The 20,257-nt window shown below is 41.9% G+C and overlaps 1 protein-coding gene across 1 annotated transcript in view; it reads right to left on the bottom strand.

Annotated features, from left to right (window-relative positions):
- MTOR (mechanistic target of rapamycin (serine/threonine kinase)) overlaps positions 1–19,403 on the bottom strand; it is a 65,720-nt gene extending 46,317 nt beyond the window's left edge. Inside the window, 27 exon segments of the mRNA XM_010287543.1 lie at positions 335–480; positions 613–775; positions 1,921–2,063; positions 3,188–3,334; positions 4,063–4,155; positions 4,411–4,573; positions 4,999–5,111; positions 5,374–5,541; positions 6,138–6,224; positions 8,171–8,421; positions 8,662–8,791; positions 8,985–9,119; positions 9,602–9,694; positions 9,789–9,878; positions 10,246–10,368; positions 10,900–11,105; positions 11,784–11,999; positions 12,178–12,422; positions 13,271–13,399; positions 13,589–13,775; positions 14,623–14,731; positions 15,057–15,332; positions 15,793–15,927; positions 16,669–16,869; positions 17,246–17,478; positions 18,794–18,902; positions 19,284–19,403. Coding sequence (XP_010285845.1) covers positions 335–480; positions 613–775; positions 1,921–2,063; positions 3,188–3,334; positions 4,063–4,155; positions 4,411–4,573; positions 4,999–5,111; positions 5,374–5,541; positions 6,138–6,224; positions 8,171–8,421; positions 8,662–8,791; positions 8,985–9,119; positions 9,602–9,694; positions 9,789–9,878; positions 10,246–10,368; positions 10,900–11,105; positions 11,784–11,999; positions 12,178–12,422; positions 13,271–13,399; positions 13,589–13,775; positions 14,623–14,731; positions 15,057–15,332; positions 15,793–15,927; positions 16,669–16,869; positions 17,246–17,478; positions 18,794–18,902; positions 19,284–19,403 — 4,211 coding nt within the window.
- Between the last annotated feature and the right edge of the window lie 854 nt (positions 19,404–20,257).

Raw genomic sequence — 20,257 nt, 5'->3', positions numbered from 1 at the left:
ACTTCAGCTTTTCTGGCTTATTTATATGTAGGTGTAGAAACCTCTCTCATCTAACTTACAGCCACTCCACAACATCCCATATTGAATTTGAAGGGCGAGAGGTGGAAATCAGAAGACTCTACTTTTTCCCGCACAACTTCCCATGGCTTCTATCATAACTTTAACAACATAATAGAAGGGCAGAACTCAGCAGCTAGGAGTGTACATCTGCGTAAGCCCACAACAAAGTCTTGTGACAGAGACTGAAATCCTAAGAATCGTCTACATTCACCCTAATGGTATCCTAAATTGGGTACTGATGCAAGATCAGAAATCTCATCAGTTGTTGTCCTACCTGATGAGAGACTCTAGAATGGCCGGGGTGGGACCCTTTTGAAATTCCAGTTCTTTGTAGTGAAGGGCCTTGGCATATGCTCGACATTTTGCAGCTCTTTCCCCCAGGAGGACAATGCCATTATCATCTCTCAAAGGCAGTGGACCCTGGATAGAAGCACATACATCAAAAGCAGAATGAGTATAAAAAAAGAAGAAAGCATGCATGAATTCTTCACACCCTTTCCATAGACATTAGCCAGCCAACATTAGAAAAGAGTTGCCTAACAGCATCTCTACCTTGTCGCTGTGTTCCATGAATTCTGCCAAGTTCAGCAGTGTCTGAGTGACTTCCGCAATGTCCTGAGATGTCAGGGCCAATTCAATGCTTCGGATCAGCTCATCCTGCTGGTCTTCATTCAATTCAGACCAGCATGAAACAAAAGCAGCATTGAAGAGATCTCTGAGGAGGCAGGCGAGAGGTGGGGATTCATTACTCATGAGAAAAAATCTATTTGACAATGGACTTGCCTTCTTATTCAGCAAGAGAGACACACAAAATGCATTTATATGTCTGCCTGCAACAAATAGTGATTAGTTTTTATAAAGCTAACTTCTGTACCAAATACTTAGTGAAACATGCGTTTTAAAAATGTATAATAGGATGATATACTACAATAGTAGAAATATTGTACTATCATATGCTGGTGAGTATTTTAGGCTAGAACAAACTCTTCATAGCAGCAAGGATGCTCTGCTCTTCTGCTATGAAGAACCAGGTCTAGTCTGTCTTAGATCACAAGGGAATGTAGTGAAAAAGATGACTGTACATTTCTCTGGGCACAGATGCCGCAACACTTTTGTTTTCTGTGCTCACTAGAGGACTGCAATAGCTGGAGTTTGCATTAGTGGTAAAGCTTGAGAAGGAGGGAATGTGAAAAACAGATACCGTGACAGCCCTTGTCACTGCTAGCACTGTAGAGAAATACTGTGGGATGGGTTTGAGATGCATGAAGTATACATGGGGGATGCTAGCATAGCCTCTGCCTACCTAGGAATTGCTGGCTTTTCATCACGCTGTTTACCCTTCTATTTCAAAAATGATAAAACTCTCATTAAGACAAAATTAAACCAGCAGTTTCTAACAGCAGCAGTAGTCAGACTGATAGCCACTGAGATGGCAAGTGTATATCATCAAGAAGAGATAAACAGGCAACTGCTTACAGAGACTGAAAGTTTCTCCAGGCATACGGTTTGCAAAAGAGAGCACTGTGGCTTACTCAACTCAGAGGCATTTTTATTCACCCACAGTAGATCCTCAAAACTATTTTATACTCTGCTGTTTTTCCAGCTCCACTTTTATGTACCTTATGTTATTTCTAGACTAATATGCAGAATTCCACTGAAAGATTTTGTGCACATCATGGAGTAGCCAAGTGGGAAGGGTGGAAATTAAATCAAGTTGCCAGCTATTTGATTTGTCCCAAAGCAGGAACTATCTCTATTTATGGAACCTAAGAGCTTTTAAGAAACTTTTTTTCCCCTTATAATATCTGGCTTGCATCTGCAATTTCAAGCGATCCGAAAAAAAAAACAGAATTACTCTACCGAGCCATGGGATTATATGCCTGAGCTAGGGCCCAGCATGAGCGCAAGGATGGTGAGGAGGAATCTTTCAGCAGCTCCAAACTCAGTCGTCTTAACCATTCCAACCAGTCATCTTTGGAAACTCTTCTTGCTGCTCCCCAGGCCTGCAGTACAAAGCAAGACAATTCAACGACCAAATGAAGCACTATCCAAAAGCAGAAGAAATCCATCAGCATGCAGCATTACTTCTTTACAGCTCCAAATCACATTGCTGAGACTCCCTTTTCAATTCCCTGAAATCCGATACCCTTACCAGATAATTTGCAGTACTTCAGTCTCATTTCTAAGAATGAGTCTTCCCTAAATGTATTCCTGTCATGATATGCCAAGTATTTAACATTTAAAAAAAACACAAAAAGCCACTGTTGAAACATCAGCTTAAAAACAAAAATGTAATTCTAAATGCATTAACTAAGTCCAGCATTTTCAAACCAATCCATCCCACTACTGAACTGAGTGCTACATGCATTTACTGTTCAAATTAGCCAGTGCTTGGCTATTAAGTTCTATACTGGCTTCAAGAGAATCACAGAATCACAGAAACACTAGGTTGGAAAGGACCTTCAAGATCATCAAGTCCAACCATTAATCCAGCGCCACCATGTCCCCTAGACCATGTCCTGAAGCGCCACATCCACACATTTCTTGAACACTTCCAGAGATGGCGACTCCATCACCTCCCTGGGCAGCCTGTTCCAATACCTGACCACCCTCTCAGTGAAGAAATTTTTCCTAATATCCAGCCTAAACCTCCCCTGGCGCAACTTGAGGCCATTTCCTCTTGTCCTATCACTAGTTGCTTGGGAGAAGAGGCCAACACCCTCGTCGCCACAACCCCCTTTCAGGTAGTTGTATTCAGGTAGAATATAGCACTAAGATAAGAGAAGCAGTTGACAAAAAAAGGCAGAGGCTCTGAAACAGATGTCTCTAGAAGCTACAGACGATTCCTTGTGATCTAGGAAGTCTTGTTCATGCTTCACATAACAAGACAGTGTCAAGATTACTTCATGGCCATTAATAGTCTGATAATTCATCTGCTCTTACCTTTAAAGTTCTAATTTTAAACAGAGTCTCAGATGCTGCTTTGACCTCAGTTTTGTACAGAGCTGGCAACATAAAAGCGGTGTAAATAAATGTGGTTTAGATGCACTGGACAAACTCCTTAGGTGTGACACAACAGCTCCTCCCTTCAGTACCAAACTCACGCTGTGCAGCGCTCCAGTCTTACCTTCTGCAGGTTGATGGTGCTAACATGTAATTTCTTCATGGGACCTGTTTCCACAGGACCACTGGCCAAAGTTTCTCCCTGGTTGCTTCTCAACATTCGGTGCTGATAAATCAGGGGATCCTCCTCTTCATCAGCAAGAGTATAGCCCTACAATAAACGACTTGCAATGAAGACTGCAACCCATGCATACAAAAGCAATTTTCTACAAGCCAGATGGATGATGAAGTCAGAGCACTATCCAATCTCACAACAAAATTTGTGAAGCAAACAACCATGTTTCATTATAATGATTACACCTTATAAACCAGAGAACTCGAATGATATCCATTTTCTATTCAAGGTAACTGGTAAGAAATCTTAGCTCCTAGTATTAAAAGCCAAAATAATATACCTTAAAACATGCACTCTTTCTTGTTTGACTCACTAATAAGCTTAGAACAGCATTGTGCAACTTATTTCACACTAATCACATTGCAAAGCAGTTACTGAGTTTTTGAAGCGTGGGACATAGTATGGAAAATACCGAGATAACAAGGTCTCCTTAAGTCCTGACACTGTGGAAAAAATAGGGTAAATCTGTATTTAAGAACTACTGAGAAAAAAAAGTAACGACACTGGCTACAAGTCTAAAATCCTACCTAGAACTTGCAGTGATTTTTCTTTAGGAAATAATTAATACCAGTTGACAATAATTTTCCCAATGCAATCTCAAAGTCTCCTTAAAAAGCTGTACTTAACACACAAATACAGCAACAACCATTCCTCGTTTTATGAGTAACTGAAAGTGAAGTTTCCAGCTACATCTGTTTCAACAACAACAACAAAAAAATCCCCAAAGTGCCCTTATGCAAACAGCTATGTACTTGTGAACTCACCTTTACGATTCTGCAGATAAGAACATCATAGCGTTGATGGTTAATTCTGTGTCGCACCAGAACTTTGTTCACCATTGGGATAAAAATCTGGTACTGTACAGGGGAATGCATCAAAAGCTAGTTACTCGGTGTCACCAAGAGCAATAAAATTCCACCTTTGTTTCATTTATCTTATAAGAAACCAATTCTGAAAGTTTGATTTCAGCAAATCCCGATTCCAGAGGCAACTAAGAGAAAAGTCTGTATTCTTTAAAATCCAGAATGAGTACCTCACAAATATTCAACTTTAAGGCCTTGATCTTTGGGACAGTCCCTCCGTCTATGAGCTTTCAATCTTAAGAAGATTACCTTCTTTCCCAGCTGGAACACCAGAGAGGAGAGGGTGTCCATTGCAGTTGTTCGTAGCTCAGGGCTCTGATCTAGTGTTCGCACAATGGGATGAATAATCCGTGAAGCATAATCAGTGAAATCCAGGGACTCTGTCAAGCGGTCCACTGTTTCTAGAGCAGCTCTAAAGTCAGAGCAGAAAGAAGGAAAGACTTACCTCTCATGGTATAAGACAGGAGAAACGAGATGTAAAAATACATAAGTGATTCAGTCCTCCTAGGCATCAATAGTAATAAGAAGAACAGGTCACCAGAACTCTGTTAATGCAGCCAGTACTTGCAGAACAGCTTGCAAGTTGCAGTGACTAAAATACTGGCAGGTGAGAACCAGAAAGTCGTAGTCTATACCGAAGAAAAGCTAGTAATAGTGCTGTGATGTCCAATCAGAAATGACCTTCCATAATGATTTAACTCAGAGAAAACACATGGAAGGAACTAAGTGGTATTTCATTCTACACATGGATGGCTAGGGCAGCCATTGCAGAACTTGGATACCACGGGGCGGGGGGCGGTGGTGGAAGAGAGAGACTGCAAAGCCACCAACACTTACTTGCGAGCCACCACTGGGACATCTGGGGCATCAAATAGCTTTACAATGGGAGGTAGTAACAAATGAAGGTAGTCATCCAGGTTAGCTCCAAAGAGCTGGATCGCATTCAATAGCTGGAGAGAAAAAATGACCCAATGTGACTCAAAGTCATGAGAGATGCATTTTAAACGTCCGTACCCAGTGAAAAGTTGGTTCAACCCTGCACTTTAAACGAAGTACTGTCTGCATCATTTCATACCAAGCCACTGCTAAGCTGTGCCTATCCCGCTTGCTTGCAACACACGAGCAAGAAGCCCAGCTGGAGCATGGTACATTGGGCCCACACCTGCCTCGGCAATACCCAGATCAACCCAGCTGCTGCAGCTTCCCACTCACCTTGACAGAGACAATGCGACTCTGACTATTGTCATGCATGAAGACCCGTAACATGTGAGGAATGAGCTGAGGCAGATAAAGTTTGAATTCACCTCCTAGAGCTACCACAATTTGCTCGATAAGTAAGATAATTGTGCTCTGTATGGAGTTGTTCATGACCCAGAAGTCCTACAGAAGGGAAAAAAAAAAAAAAGGAAAAAATTAAACAGTTCTTCAACTGAGCTGTGCCAATTACAAGAAAAGCAAACTGTAGGAGACCGTCACTAGATAAATTCAAGATTGCAGGGAGGGACTATCCTTTCCTTATAAACCAATATAAACTGGCAATTTTGGTCTGTTTTTAAAATACTCTATGCCTTCAGTATATTTATAGTTGTTAAAAACCCTCTAGACAATTGATTTTTCCTAATCCTTCTAAGTGTTTGCAAAAACAGTAAGTGAAAATGAAGTGAAATGCCACATATTTATAAGTGCCAAACACCTCTTGCTAAAACTATGTTTATGAAAGTAGTAAGTGTACAAAATCCAAGCATTCAAAACAACCGAGGCACTAGCAGAATCTTAGAGCTGCTCTTATTGCAGTTAATAGTAATAACATATATTATCATTTCAAACACATGTTATTTCAAAATACAAGTATTATTTCAAATACACAGAATTCTGCACTTCATACGAATTTATGAAGTAGTTGATACATTTGATAATGACAGAAACACTATCCACCTTTTCTGACAGTAAAATGCTGGCTTAAAAATTGTACTCACCCTCATCAGGGTGACAATTTCATCCATATAGGGCCGAATATGACTTCTCACAAAGGACACCAACATCCCCAGCTGCTGGAATAGGAACTGAAAGGAAGAAACGTGTAGCGATCAGTGTAGCTTAGTCAAACATCAAAGCAATGCTGGGTAAATGGCATTTCACAGGCCAAATGCAAGCTCATTTACCAAACAAATAGCATGCATAGCTCCTATACGCTCAAAATTTGGGGCTAAATTCTTGGCAGCTTCAGCTCACTGGTTTAGGTTTTTGGGTGTGGGGGGTGGTTTTGGGTTTTTTGGTTGGGTTTTCTTCCCTCTTTCCCCAACTTGCATCAAAAATTTTGATCTCAAAGCCTTAGACAGTCAAGCATACAAACAGGCATTTATAATGTGTCAGCAAATTTATGAAGCATCAGAACAGACTTGCAAGCACAAACGCCTCAACTACATAGCTTTGTAATTTAGGTTTGAAGGATGCTTCCAAAAATTTAGCCCCTAATCTTTTTCCCCTGCCTGTAAGCCAAACTGGCACACATTTTAAGATACTCTTTCTGCACTCTTCCCCATCCCCACCAAGATACATTGGTGAAAACTTACTGGGGAATAGAGTTTGGTCCTGGCCGGAAATATCACATTTTTTTTGAAAGATGGTTGATTGTACCATAGAAGAATTTTGACTGAGAAAATTTTATTCTGATCTGCTATGACAGTTTTGCAATTCCTTTTGCCCCAATGCTATCTCATGCACTCACTCATGACAATAAATTTACTTTTGAGATTCGTATGAAATAATGTGGGTTAAATCACTTTGTCCACAAAATAAATGTACATAGTCTTTTTTCTTCTAGGAAAATGTAAGTTATCATATATTAAATTTCATTTCTTCACACAGTATTTGAAGACTACAGTGACAAAATAGAAAGTGGAGCTCAGAAAAAGAAACAACAGTTTTCTGGGAAAACTAAGTAAGAAATAACATCAGCTTCTTTAGTGAGAGCAGTACACCTACATTTACCAAAAATGAACCCTGAGCTCCTGCACTGTGCCTTTTTTTGGTGTTGTGAGAGGATGTTTGTATAGGACAAGGACCTGCCTCCTTTAGGCTTTAGGTGTCACGCGTACCCACCTCAGCTCTTCTCCCCAGTACACTTTCACCATCTTCTTTTACCTGAAAATTTTTAAACAGAGTGTGCACAACTGCATAGCTTTCAAGCAAGTTAGATCAGTCAGGTCTAGGAGTTCGGCCAACCCAGGCGTGTGAGATGTTTTCCTTCCAATCTGAGTAGTAGTTCAGTCTGGGAGAAAACAGTGGTTCTATAGCAGGGTTGGGATTCTGCTAAGGGAGCACCCATCCCACCTATAAAACACAGTACCAATAACTAGTACAAACTGCCCTTCCCATCCCAGAGATTATTTTCAGCTGCCCGAGGAAAAAGCTTGGCAAACAGCAGCCATCTCTGGTTAGGTGAACCTTAAGCCCATTATTACCTTCACACAATTCTCATTTCCTTCTAAAACTGTAACTTAAGTAGGAAGGAAGAGAAAGCACTGCTGTGGAATCACCACCCACACTGTTCTGAATGTTAGCAGACCGTAGCAAATTGAATTTTCCTTCTCAAAGATGAGCCAAAGTACATGATTGCATCAGAAATTTAAAGAATCCACCTCTATTTAATGACACTGTTTGCAACAGTACATTAATGCAGAGATCACTGAAAGCTCTGGAAGCTGCAGAGGCTGTTTTGCTGAAAAGACCAGCTTGATAAAAACAGAGAATCAAATATTGGCCTTCTAAGGATTATGCTCAGAAGCAGCTGTTTCAATGAGAAGCAAAAAATTGTTTCCACTAGATATTCTACCAAATGCTCACAGGAGAGAAAAAGCAGAGCTGAACCTTGCTGCCAAGCATGCTGCAGAAGCAACACATAGCACAGCAATGCCCAAAGCCAGTCGCATTCTCCTTTAAAAAAATTGATTCTTATTTTAGGGCAGTGGAACAGGAAGGAAGAAGGAGTGGTCCTTAGTACACTCACCTCTCGGATGGCACCATCACAAACCCGTATTACATTAAGGAATGTTGGCATGACCTGGGGCAGGAACTGCACACACTTCAGCCCAAGAGATTTGAAAATAAAGGTGATGGCCTGAACTACCATAGTGTGGTGTTGGGACAAGGATTGGTCTCGGAAAATTCTCATCAGTGCCACCATAGAGACAGCTGGATAGAACTCATCCAGAGGGAGGTTTCCCATGTTCACCAACATCTCACTGGTACTGTAGTCCGCTAGGAGAAAAAAAAAAAAAAAAAGACTAGTGTCACAAGCTACATGTTAAATGGTCTTGAATACAACTTCAGGAGCACCTGAGTATTAGGTGAAAACATGTGCACTAACAATATGAAAAAGAGGAGACAAACTGGTAACAACAAAATGAAACAACAACAAAAAACAAGCAAACAACAACAACAAAAATCAAGACCTGTTTGTAGATCATAAAGCTATTCACTTCAAATTCAGATGCTTACAAGAATCCTGGCTGGATTTGGACTCTGAGAGGCTGACAGCTGAAGCATCTCGTGACTGATCAATCATGCCAATGTTCACTTTGTGTTTGTAAGGGTCCAAAGCACCCAGCAACCCTAGCACACGAATAGCCTGATAAGACAGAAACAAAAAGAAAATTCACCAGATCTTCATCACCAAGGCAAAAGCCAACACGTGAACCCACATGTTTGGAAAGGTCCTGATTAAAGAGAGAACCCCGAATCTATGCAGACACATTTATTTGACAGCTGTCTCTCCTCCAAAAACTTTTAGAAATCATTCTGTGATAGCTTCATGTTGATACCTCTCTACGGGTGCCCTGGTTCTGCTCAGTCTTCAGGAAGTTCAGAAGCACCTCCAGCAAAGTTGGGTACTTCCTGTATGGTTCCACCACATAACCAGTGCTGGCCACAAGCTGTCCCAGTGTCCAAAGAGCCACCTGGAAAGATTAATACCAGAGAAGATTAGTTTTGACCGGGGAATTTATTATGTCTCCTGATCCATCAGTCATTCAACTTGTGTAAAGTTTCTTTCAGCATTTTAGCATCACGCTGCAAACGACAGTCCACGATTTGAAAGCCTCTATAAAAAGCATTTTTAAAAAAGCAATAGTATAGAAAGTGATAATCAACAATTTGTTAGACTCAGAGATACAATTCAAACAGGCATTCAATTTGGTGAGTCCAAGCCTTCCAATAAAAATGGTTTCCTTTTTAATTCTTCTTCTTTCTCTTTTCCTTTAAGAACTCTGTACTACGTCACAACAGACAGGCACCACAATCCCTGACCTGTGTGCCACGAGTGTGACCGTACACTCCACAAGACAGAGTGATTTAAAGGTTCATTTTAGCAGGTATGATGCAACACGTGGATATTTCGTTACAGCAGATGGCAAGCTTAGTGCAGATGTTAAACACTTACTTGTCTTTTAGCCAGCAGGGAGGAGTCCTGTAGCATGTCCATAATTATAATGAAGAGCTCATCCACCCACTTTCTCATTTCAAGCCCACTGACCTATTGAAAGACAAAAATCAAAGTTCTTCATCTAACATTGCCAAAAGCTTAACAAGTGACAAGCATGGCAAAGAGGTACCTGCAGTATCCCTACCTGTGCAAGCTCCCCTATGGTAGCTAGGACGTTGTTAATCACCCCTGGATTTGGATCTGGATCAGGATCTTTCAGTTTCACAATCAGTGCCTGGTAGGTGACAGAGGACCAAACTAGAATATGTTTAGAAGACTCCTTGCTGTACATACAATACTCAAAACGATCTTTCCTTTTGTTTGCGCCTGAAATAGACTCCATAGGGGACCAACTTACATCATGGTGAGCATTTCATGATGTAAGTAGTAAGAGTAAATGAAACTTTCGTTTCACAAACTTTGTGCAAATCTAGAATCAAGTTAGGCTATGCTGCCGCATACATCCATTACTGTGGGTAACATCCACAATAGTCTGATTTTTTCCTGGTATGATGAACCAGAACTGCAGCTCCTGATGGTCATATATCCACTTGCTATATCATCTCACTCCAAAGTCACCAGGAAATGTACAGAGACCCTACCTTAAGAATAGGCTCCATATATGGACGAATGAGGCGTGGAGCATTAGAAACCAGGTGACCCAACATCCTGGCACTTTGCTCTTTAATTCTGCCAACACCACTGTGTTCCAGCTCTGTTAGAATCTGCAGAAAAGACAACGGAAGCATGAGAACAGGGTAGGTAAAAATTCTTTGCATTTTCTCCTCTCCTGTCCAATGACAACAGAAATAAAAGGCAATCTCAGCACTTGTAAAGGGTCTTCTACATTTACTCCATCCAGTCATTTACGTCTAAATGAAGCTAATTAGCATCAAGCTGAATAGACGGCTCCAAAACCATACACATTTATGAAGTGGCGCCATCCATTCACCTAAAAGAAGCACAGAACATTCTTCCTCAATACAGATGGAAAGCACTCCAGCACGATGAATGTGGGGTGAAATGATGACTGCTATCCTTTCCTTTCTAGTATATCCTTAGAGCTTCAGTCCAAATATCTATCACTAAAAAGACTTCCTGAAACCTGCTAAGCTGGGTGATAAATATTTTCCAAAAAGGAGATATTCCCCCACTGTCCCACACATTCACTACAGCTAGATAGTCCAATTTTTTAACACCATCTTAGTCTCAATACTAAGTACTCTATTTTCACTGCAGGCATCACTCTTCATTACCTGGATTAACATCTTGCGCAGGAAAGGCATGACAAAAGCAGGGTTCATGCTGCTCAGGCGACCCACAGTACAGATGGCCAGCTCTCGGATTTCAAATACTTGATCATTCAGGGCCACAAAAAGAGCTTGCAAATTTTCTGCCTGGGCAAGGTGAGCATCAAATCGCTCATCCAGAGAGGCCAACACACAGAAACGTATATCAGGGTCTGCAAGAACACATTTGTTTCTCTTTAAATGCAGTAAACTCCTGTTCTTATTATTGCCCTTATTCACAAACTGGCCTCAAAAATTCTTCACAACCTCAGGGAAGTGCTGAGAGCTTCCCCAGCATGAGACGCTACATCAGTGTTTTACACATGAGAAACAGGGTAGGCCAGCTCAAGAGATTCAGTGCTGCTCAGTACTGCCCCAATACCCAGATCAGTACAATGCCAACCTCTTCCACTAACAAGTGGCACATTTGGAGGCAGCGTGCAGAAAATGAACTCATCTCAGGTTACCATAATGCAACTGAAAGGATAAAAAAAAAAATCAAGTAGGAAGATTCAACAGAAGGGACCGATCCCTTCCCAAATTACAAAGTTGAAGGCCACGACACAGAAAAACAAGTCTCAGGGCTCTACCTAGTTCAAAGGATTACCAAGGGCACAGTTTGAGCATTTTGCACTACTGTTCTATTAAGACCTCAAAAATCAAGATCTGGAAAGAGAAATTGGGAGACCTTTTTAATTTATAAAGACAGACACCTTATAACTTAAGGTGTCTGTCTTTATAAATACTGGCAACTATGTTCAAATTCTACCACAACCTTAATATCGTCATCTGCTCATGTGCTAAAATTAACATGTGGCAGGACAACCCTTTTCTCTGAACCCCACACTAACCTGGGTCAGTTATTCCAACCACAAGCAGTTTGCTGAGAACATCAGCCACAACCTGCACTGCTGTCTGACTGACCACATGGGCGTGACCACTGATCAAGTGGATGGAAGGTGTGAGCAAGCGAGAGCAAGTGCGGGCTGCTTCCATCCGGATCTCCTTGTGTTCGCTGTTCAGAAAGTGGTCTGCACAGTGACGAACAAACTGAGTCAGAGAGTGGCCTAGAAAGAAGAAGATGGAGAGCTTACCACAGGTTTACACCTCAATTACTGGTCTTACAAAGGAATAGCAATTTAAACAAAGTGCTCTCAGAACCTTCCTGCTACTTGTAGTCTACTCCAATGCACTAGCGTTTATAACCCATACCCTTTGGCCCCCTGCTTCCTTATTTCATCTTACCTTCAAACTCAAAGCTACCAAGTGTACGAAGGGCAAGGGTGATGCTACCCACATCACTGGCCTCTGGGATGTTGGTGAGGCTAGGGGAGGCAAGCTGGTGGGCAAGGCCTTTTGGCATGCCTGGATGTCGCAGAGGCTTGTGCATTAGAACAAGGGAAAGCATTTTCAGCAGCCCGTCCTGGATATCCTTCTTTAGCTGGGGGATCTGACGACTCAAGTCGTACAGCACAGCTGTTAGAGCAGGGCTGAGGGCAAGAAGCAGGCAGATAGTCATGAGAACAAAAACAATATGGTGTACATATTTCAGCTTTTTGTTTGTGCCTTTGCCCATCAGAAGATAATTATGGGCATTCACACATCCGAGCAATGCCTGTCGCAGGGCACAGGGGTCCTTGTGTGAACTCTGGCACATGAGATGACTTTCTTGTATGAACTTGGTGAGCAAAGTGCCCACTGCAGCACACATTGCTACATTAGGCAATATTGCTAGAACACTGTTACAAGCCTAAGAGATTCCTTATACTTGTGGTTTTTAGACACAAAGGCAACTAAATTCACTTGCAGATGGCAACATTAATCTAATCGAAACAACTCTGTGCTACCTGGATACTTTCTCCGTAGCCTCCCAAGTAACAGCTTCATGAGCTAGGAAATTTCCTATTGGAACTGTCAACTCCAAAAAGTGAAAGAAGCTAGGAGCAAATATTCAGCACATCAATTCTCCTTGCCTGCCAATTTGATAATGCAGACATCTGCTGGCCTTCAGAGGCTTTCTAAATTTTTGCAGGCTGTTGCCAAATGTGTTTGAATAGTGGAAAGTAAAGGAGATTGCTTTTGAATTCACTAATTGTTCTACAAAAAGATTTCTTTACACAGAGACCAACGCTCTTAAGTAACTCAGACACATTAAACACTTAAAACATACTATTCTTCTGAAAGCACTACACTGGTCTTCTGAAAGATCATTTAAAAGGAATAGTCGGAATAGTCTTCCTTCTCAATCTGAAGACTTTTTTGAGGTCTCATTCTGTATGGTCAACAATGCCATCCAGTGGCTAATAGAAAAATGTGCTCCTGTGTGCCTTGTACTTACCTCAGGCCCACAGCCAGCATAGGTTCCAAAAGCTCTTTGATGTCCTGCTGGATACTGGGTCCCATGGCTCGTGCCAGCATACTAATGCAGGTGAAGACTGTGGCATCAACCTGCACAGACTTCTGCCTCCTGGAAAGGGACCACATAAAAGTTAATTAAGAGAAGTCGCTATTTTTCAAACATCTTTCTTCATACCACTTCTTGTGTTATCAGTTTTACAGAAATATCTTTGATTTTAATACAAAAATTTGACCCCACATAAAACAATATACAAAGAACAGGGAGTTCAATTTCTTCTTCTAACCTTCACATACTTACTTGTGGGCAAAATCCTTTGGTGGAAGAGCTGCTTTTATGATTTCAAGGACTTTTGGCAGGTAAGCTTGAAACTCAGACCTCACAGCTACAGAAAGCAAACCCAAGGCCTGGAAGGCTGCTGTTCGCTCCTTCTCCTTCTTCACACAGCTAAGAACATGATTCATGGTGTCTGGAAGATACTGATCAGCTGGCCACAAGAGAGAACAATACAGATATTGGAACTCATTTAGGTTCATACAGTTGCATCACATTTGCAACTAAACCTTTACAGGTGTAAAGCTAGGGAACAGACATAGTCATGTAAAATTTGCTGACATAAGTAGTGGCAAACACATTTCACCATATAATAAAATTTTCAAAATGCAGAATGCTTTCTTTAAAAAAAAAAAAAAATCACCAAAAGACGACTGCTATGAGAAATATTGCAACAGGTTCTATACACAAATAAGATCCAAGCATCTTGTTTTTATAGCGATTGATCGGAAATGTGGAATAGCACCACAATGCTTGTTCCAACCCACTTAGAATAGGTTGGTGACTTGCCTCCAACTCTGATACACTCCTAAGCTTGCTTGGAAAATCAACTGAACTGCTTTAAAAGCCAGCAGGTAGTTGCCATTTTTACTTGATATTTCCCAGCAGATGCAACAGAGAAAAAGGAAGACAACTCTGCTGATATTTGGGATACACTGAGTGGAGCAAGAGAGCAGAGTTCAACCCTCAGACTGACACACTGAGAAAGAAAAAAAACCCACACAAAAAGGAAGGTCTATCTCTTATGGTATTGATCACAGAATCCAGACAACAGCTTTTAATCAATTTTCCTCATCAGTGTGACACTTTGACATCAGATATCAAGTCATACTTAGCCAGAAAAAAAAGACTGTCTTCCCACAGAGGAATTTGCTCATCTTACAAGCACCACGTTTGTACTGCTGCATTGCCTGCACAAGCTCATCTGGCCCAAAGAGAGCTGGATAACTTCCAGCCCAATTTCAGCAACATTTCTAACATCCAACCAACCATCTTGTTACCTGTGAATGCTGAAGGACGGAAAGCCGCCAGCCGTGGTAGCAGATTGAGAACTGTCATCTGGATCAAAGAATTTTTGCTGGTTCTGCACTTGAGAACCCACTGGCACACCTGAAAGGAGACAGACTGAGCTTTGAAGGATGGCCATTGGAAGTAATGCACAAATGTTTATTACCTGGGTGTTTTAAGGCATTCTACTGACATTTGGCTTCAGAGTCCATCAGAAAGATAGGTAATTAAGACTCCTTCCAAAGAAAGTAAATCACTTGCTCTAATAGAGACAGTGACAAAGTCAGGATACATGTAATTAATGAGGTTTGATGCCTCAATTCAATGCTAGGCAGTATTGCCTGCTAAGTAAGGACATGGAGGATAATTGCTCTACAAGAACCAGTGTTGTGAATGTTGGCAGACAAACTGAAGAATGAACACTTACTTGATCAAACTTCTCTTCCATTAGATCCCTGCAGCATCGACTTTCTACCAATGTAGACTTTGCTGGGACAGGTGAGGTTGCAAAACCCATGATTCCTTGGTGGGCACTGTACCCCAGGAGACCAGCCAAAGCATTTGACTGAGAGGGCTGGAGAGACTGGAAGCTAGTGAAGGGAGTGATATGGCGAGGTTTGGTACTGAAGCCCATCAGGTCTTTGCAGTACTTGTCATGCACAAGCTGCTGCTGAGTGATCTCTTCCATCTCCTCTCTAAGGCGCTGGACAAAGTAGAAAAGCATGGGTTTTTTTTTAAAAAAACAAACAAAACCAAAAAGTAGCTGAATAAGAGATTCCCAACACAGTGCTACCCAAATCTCCTAAGCAGCACCCTGTATAATTGATATCCAAATGGCTGTAAAACATCAATTAAGCAAAATCCAGCAAAAATATGTGGGTCTAACATGCAACAGAAAGTCCTCATTCCATATAAAATACTTTTGCATTGTAATTAATCCAGTTAATAGCGCTTTCAATCAGAGCTTAATACCTTTTTGCTATTTCTCTGATGCACCTCAATTTGTAATAATCAATGCTCCGACTCCATGTTCGGATGACTTTTCAGCCCAACAACCCCATTTCAAACACAATGGGGTATTTCCACAGATTGCTGAGTTGCTACACATTGTCAATTAATCTGGCAACCAAATGCCATAATCCCCACCTTGTTCATTTGCTCACCTCTCCCTCCATACTGCTGATTCTCACTAGCTCGTTGAGGATCAGTAAGGCACCATGGATTCGGTCATCACGGTTCATTCCTTTCTCTTTGGCCAAAGTCTCATCAAAGCCCTTCTCAGCCTCTTCATATGTATGCTTGGAGGAAAAGAGAAAAAAAATCTCAGTTATCATGAAGAAACAAAGCCTGTGGAAATAAAGTAGTACTGCCAGACAAGAGTTACTGATGTCCTGTAATTTTCCAAGAGTAGCCACAAACCTCAACTGAGTAATAACAGAGTATAACACCACAAAATTCAGATTTACCCAGAAGCTGTGGACTCTGCTGCAAAGCATTTTCAACAGCACTAATCAGCCAGCCAGCCAACCATGCCATGGTATAAACTTAATCAATATCTGCATCACACATTTGACTATGAGGAATCCAAGTTCACAACATTTGACTGCACTGTCCAAACCTTATTTGATATTATGAAGCTTGAATTCATGTGTCAATGGCAGCAAAGCTAAGGTTCAGACAAAAGATCCTTACCTTTTTCACTGATGTTTTATCTAACGAATAAAACTATGTGCTAGTAAGAAATGACAATAGATAGATGATTGCATGGCTGTAAAACTAGGTCAGGCTCAACAGCTGACAATGAGCTGCAGATAGAGCAATGGATTCGTGACAGAGTTAAGTCTCTTGCTTACTTTTACAGTGGTCTAAAGGAACTACTCATTTTATAAGCCATTATATTTTCAACTCTTTCAAGGGGAGGCAGTTTTCTACTGACAAATGTGACACAGGTTCTTAGCTTAGACAGTTCTTCTAAAAATGGGCACTTGATCATTTGTATTGCATTCTGAGGAGCTGCTTCAAAACAGTTATTCTCTTACTCTGTACCACTGGGGCTTCTGCATCTCTTTTGGCTCTCGCTGAGTGGTGAGGATAAGGCAGGCTCTTAAGGCAGAAACAGCTCCCTCTCGGATGGCCTGTTTGGGATCCCACACAGCCACAAATATATTGTCAAAGAACGGCTGAACTTGTTGGAAGAAGAAGGTAGGCACGCTGATTGCCAGCTCACGCAGGACAAGAACCTGAAGGTGGGGAGCGAAACAGTAACAACCTGTGAGGATGAGCACCCATAGACAAACCTCATAATTTCTAGACTGCAGTATCATTTATTTAAACTGTCAATGTCTGTAAGCCTGAGCTGTTTCCAGCTCCATACTTTTACAGTTTCTAGCACAATGGTGTGTCAATCTTCTTTAGTCACTGGGCTAAGGTCAAAGCAATGAAGCAGCACTATATCTGCTACGAGAGCATTACAGATTCTCAGACATGGACTGCCAGCCATTCTGATCCTGACTAGAGCTTTTCCACAGCTTTCTGTGCACATCTCTTACCACTGTTAACTAATCCTAACCATCCTGTTTCAAGGCAGGTGAACACAAAAAAAACCCCATCACTTACAGCTGCATGTCTTCGACCTTCATTCCTGTCGGCTCCCAGCCATTCCAGAGCTCGTTTCACCTCAAACTCCACATACTCAGCTGTGAAGGTGTCACCAGCCATCGCAAGCCGTCCAATAGCTTTGGAGGCCATCTCCATTACAACAGGGTCATTGGATGGCAAGAGGTTCCTCAGGTAGTTGGCAAACCTGCCGATACGGGTGGCGTTACCTCCTTCAACACCGATAAGGCTTGCTGTAGAGAAAGGAAGCACTGCTGTAGGTTCTCCCTAAGAGTCAGTGACGCAGACAGTAGGTAAACCCTGGATGAGAGTTAGTATTCCCTATTCATTCCTTAAAGATTCCCATTAACTCCTCCTAAACTGAAAATCCACAGAAAAAAAAAGTAAAAATCAAGCAATAGGAAAGGGACACCATTCTTTGGAACCTGAACTTGTTAAGTGGGCAGGAAAATGCATCCAGTAGCTTCATAGATTTTCCCCATTTTTAGTTTAAAAAGAAAAAAAAAAAATCCACCCTGGGATCACAGACCCATTCCCAATAGAAAGGCATCCATCCACATGCAACTACTACAGCTGGTCCGCCTCAGTAGAGAAGTCAAAGACTGAATGGACCAAGGAAATTGCTCTCCCCCTCAGCCGTAGAGATGGTCTCTCCTGGCCAGGGTGGAACACATTGGCAGGCAGCAGCGTGGCAGAAGCTTTCGCTGCCAGTGCCTGGATTGTACCTGCTCTGTAGATAAAGAGGCCATCAGTGTCCAGGGTTGTCAAGCCGGCACCTTTCAACAGCACTAAATTCACAGAAACAATTTTAAAGTGATACTGTCAGCTTAAAATCAGATGTCGTCAACAAAGATTTCCCTAGCTAAGGGACTTCCACTGTCTTCAAACACGTTGGGATTGGACGATTATGTCTGTGAGCCTAAACCATAAGCACCTCCTATTTGGTTATTAAAGAAGTTACTGCTGCAATACAGGCTACTTGCTTGGAAGGCAAAGTATTTATGCAAGCTGATTTCCCCAAGAGTCAAGATGGAGGCAGCTCTGCCATGTCACAGCAAAAGCACAACCAGGGCAACTGATGGAGCAGCTGATCAGAATCAAAGCAGAAGCTATGTGAGCCCCTTCCAGGGATGGAAGCTGCTGTTATCGAGCCAGATAAATTTAAATAACAGGAATCAATCTCCTCAGACTGAAGAGAGTTGAGAAAGTCAGCCCACCCTGATACGTATAAACAGACAGCACAAACTGTTCTCAGCTGAGCTCAAGAACAGAATTTTCATGTGTTCAGCACTCACATTTGATGCTCAACTCCCAGAAGAGCTCAGGGCCCATTAAGCACCAGGTTTTCAGCCGCTCTCAGCACTCAGCAGCTCCCATGCTGACACTTACAGACAGATTTTCAGAGCCCAGCAACTAGCACGCACCCAGCATACCGAGCAGTCAGACATAAGGCCCCAATTATAAAAGCTCATTACTTTTGAAAATCTATCCCTGAAGATAGATGCATGAAGAGAAAACTCACCAGAGGCATTAAGCATTTTCACTCACCTATAGCCAGAATGCCACCCTTCCTTTCATTTGCATCAGAGCTAGAGACCAGCTCAAATATATGATGGTTCAGCTGATCATAAAACCTCGTAGATTCTTCCTGACTCATCTGTAAAAGGAAAAAGTTCAAATCAGCTTTTAGCATTCTTTCCTTCCTTCCTGCCCCCAAAACTTCCATAAAGACAATGCTTCTTAGGTCACTTAAACAGAAAGAAATTAAATCAACCATACATCACAAACACAAAACAGTATCTCCTCTTTGCACCCTAGACACGTCAAGTTTATTTATTCTGGTGCTCAACCACCCACCTGTGTTACCAACTCACTCACATCTCCTACATGCTGGGGCAAAGGTAAGCTCCCTGCTATGCCCCACGTCCTCTCTAAGACCACCTTCCATATTCCAAAATTCTCCACCCCCAAAGTACCCAGCCCATGCCCCACACTCATATGATAAACAAGGATAAATTATCTCATTCACAGCACTCACTTCACGGAGCTCCATGGTGACATAATGCTGCAAGTCCTTGGCAGCTTTTGCCCTTGTCTCTTCACTGCGACTCTTCAAGCCATTGGCAAATTGTTGGAGAATGGACACAGTGCCCGACATGATGGTGGTATGTTGGGGCTCGGGGGCATCAAGACCTGTAAGTTCTTCAGAAACACATTTTTTTTTTTTACTGCTTTCAGTTATTTAAATCTCTAAGCTGCTTTCTTAATGCTACCCCTGCTGCCCATTTCCAAAACACACAACCTATTGCATACAAGGGTGCTGTGCCATAAAATCACAAGAAACAACTATATTCCTTAGGCCACAACCCTGTGATAAAACCGTATCACCACATGCTATCTTGACGCCCAGCCTATTTGCTGTTTAGTTCCTCAAATAACAAAATATGCTCCAATAGGTCAGGTGCTCCGACTCCATGATGAGCTAATTCTAAATCATGCAATAGCTGAAAAATAGCAGGGTCAGATTAGGGTTTATAATTACCCTATAACAAGTAGGCACAATCATTCATATGATTACGTCATTATCACATCTGACTCCTCCTTGAACGCTTTCATCCAAGTTTCTCCACAGAAATTGTAGTGTTATGCCAACACAAGGAAGTCCCAGCACTCAGGGCCTGGCAAGTGTTACATTCCCCAGTAGATATTTAGAGATGGGAAGTCTACTTATAGCAACATCCTTCATTACAACAGGATGTTTACTACCATGACATGTAACCAAACTTTCTTGTGAGTCTGTTTTTATGCAGAAAATATTTGAGAGGCTTGACACAGCCCTCCTCCCCCCCGATTTTCAGATTACATAAACCCAAACCGAGCACTTGACAGAAGGGCCCACAGCGACACAAGACACCAAAACTTCAGCTCCTTCTTCCCCAAATATCTCCCACGCCGTCACACGGATCCACCCAGACTACGGCGTGAGGTGGCTTCGGGGCTTCCCCGCGGCTA

The sequence above is a fragment of the Phaethon lepturus genome, unplaced genomic scaffold, assembly GCF_000687285.1.
Source record: "Phaethon lepturus isolate BGI_N335 unplaced genomic scaffold, ASM68728v1 scaffold45465, whole genome shotgun sequence".
NCBI classification, from domain to species: domain Eukaryota; kingdom Metazoa; phylum Chordata; class Aves; order Phaethontiformes; family Phaethontidae; genus Phaethon; species Phaethon lepturus.
Note: the sequence above shows the minus strand (reverse complement) of the source record. Positions and strands in the feature narration are given on the sequence as shown.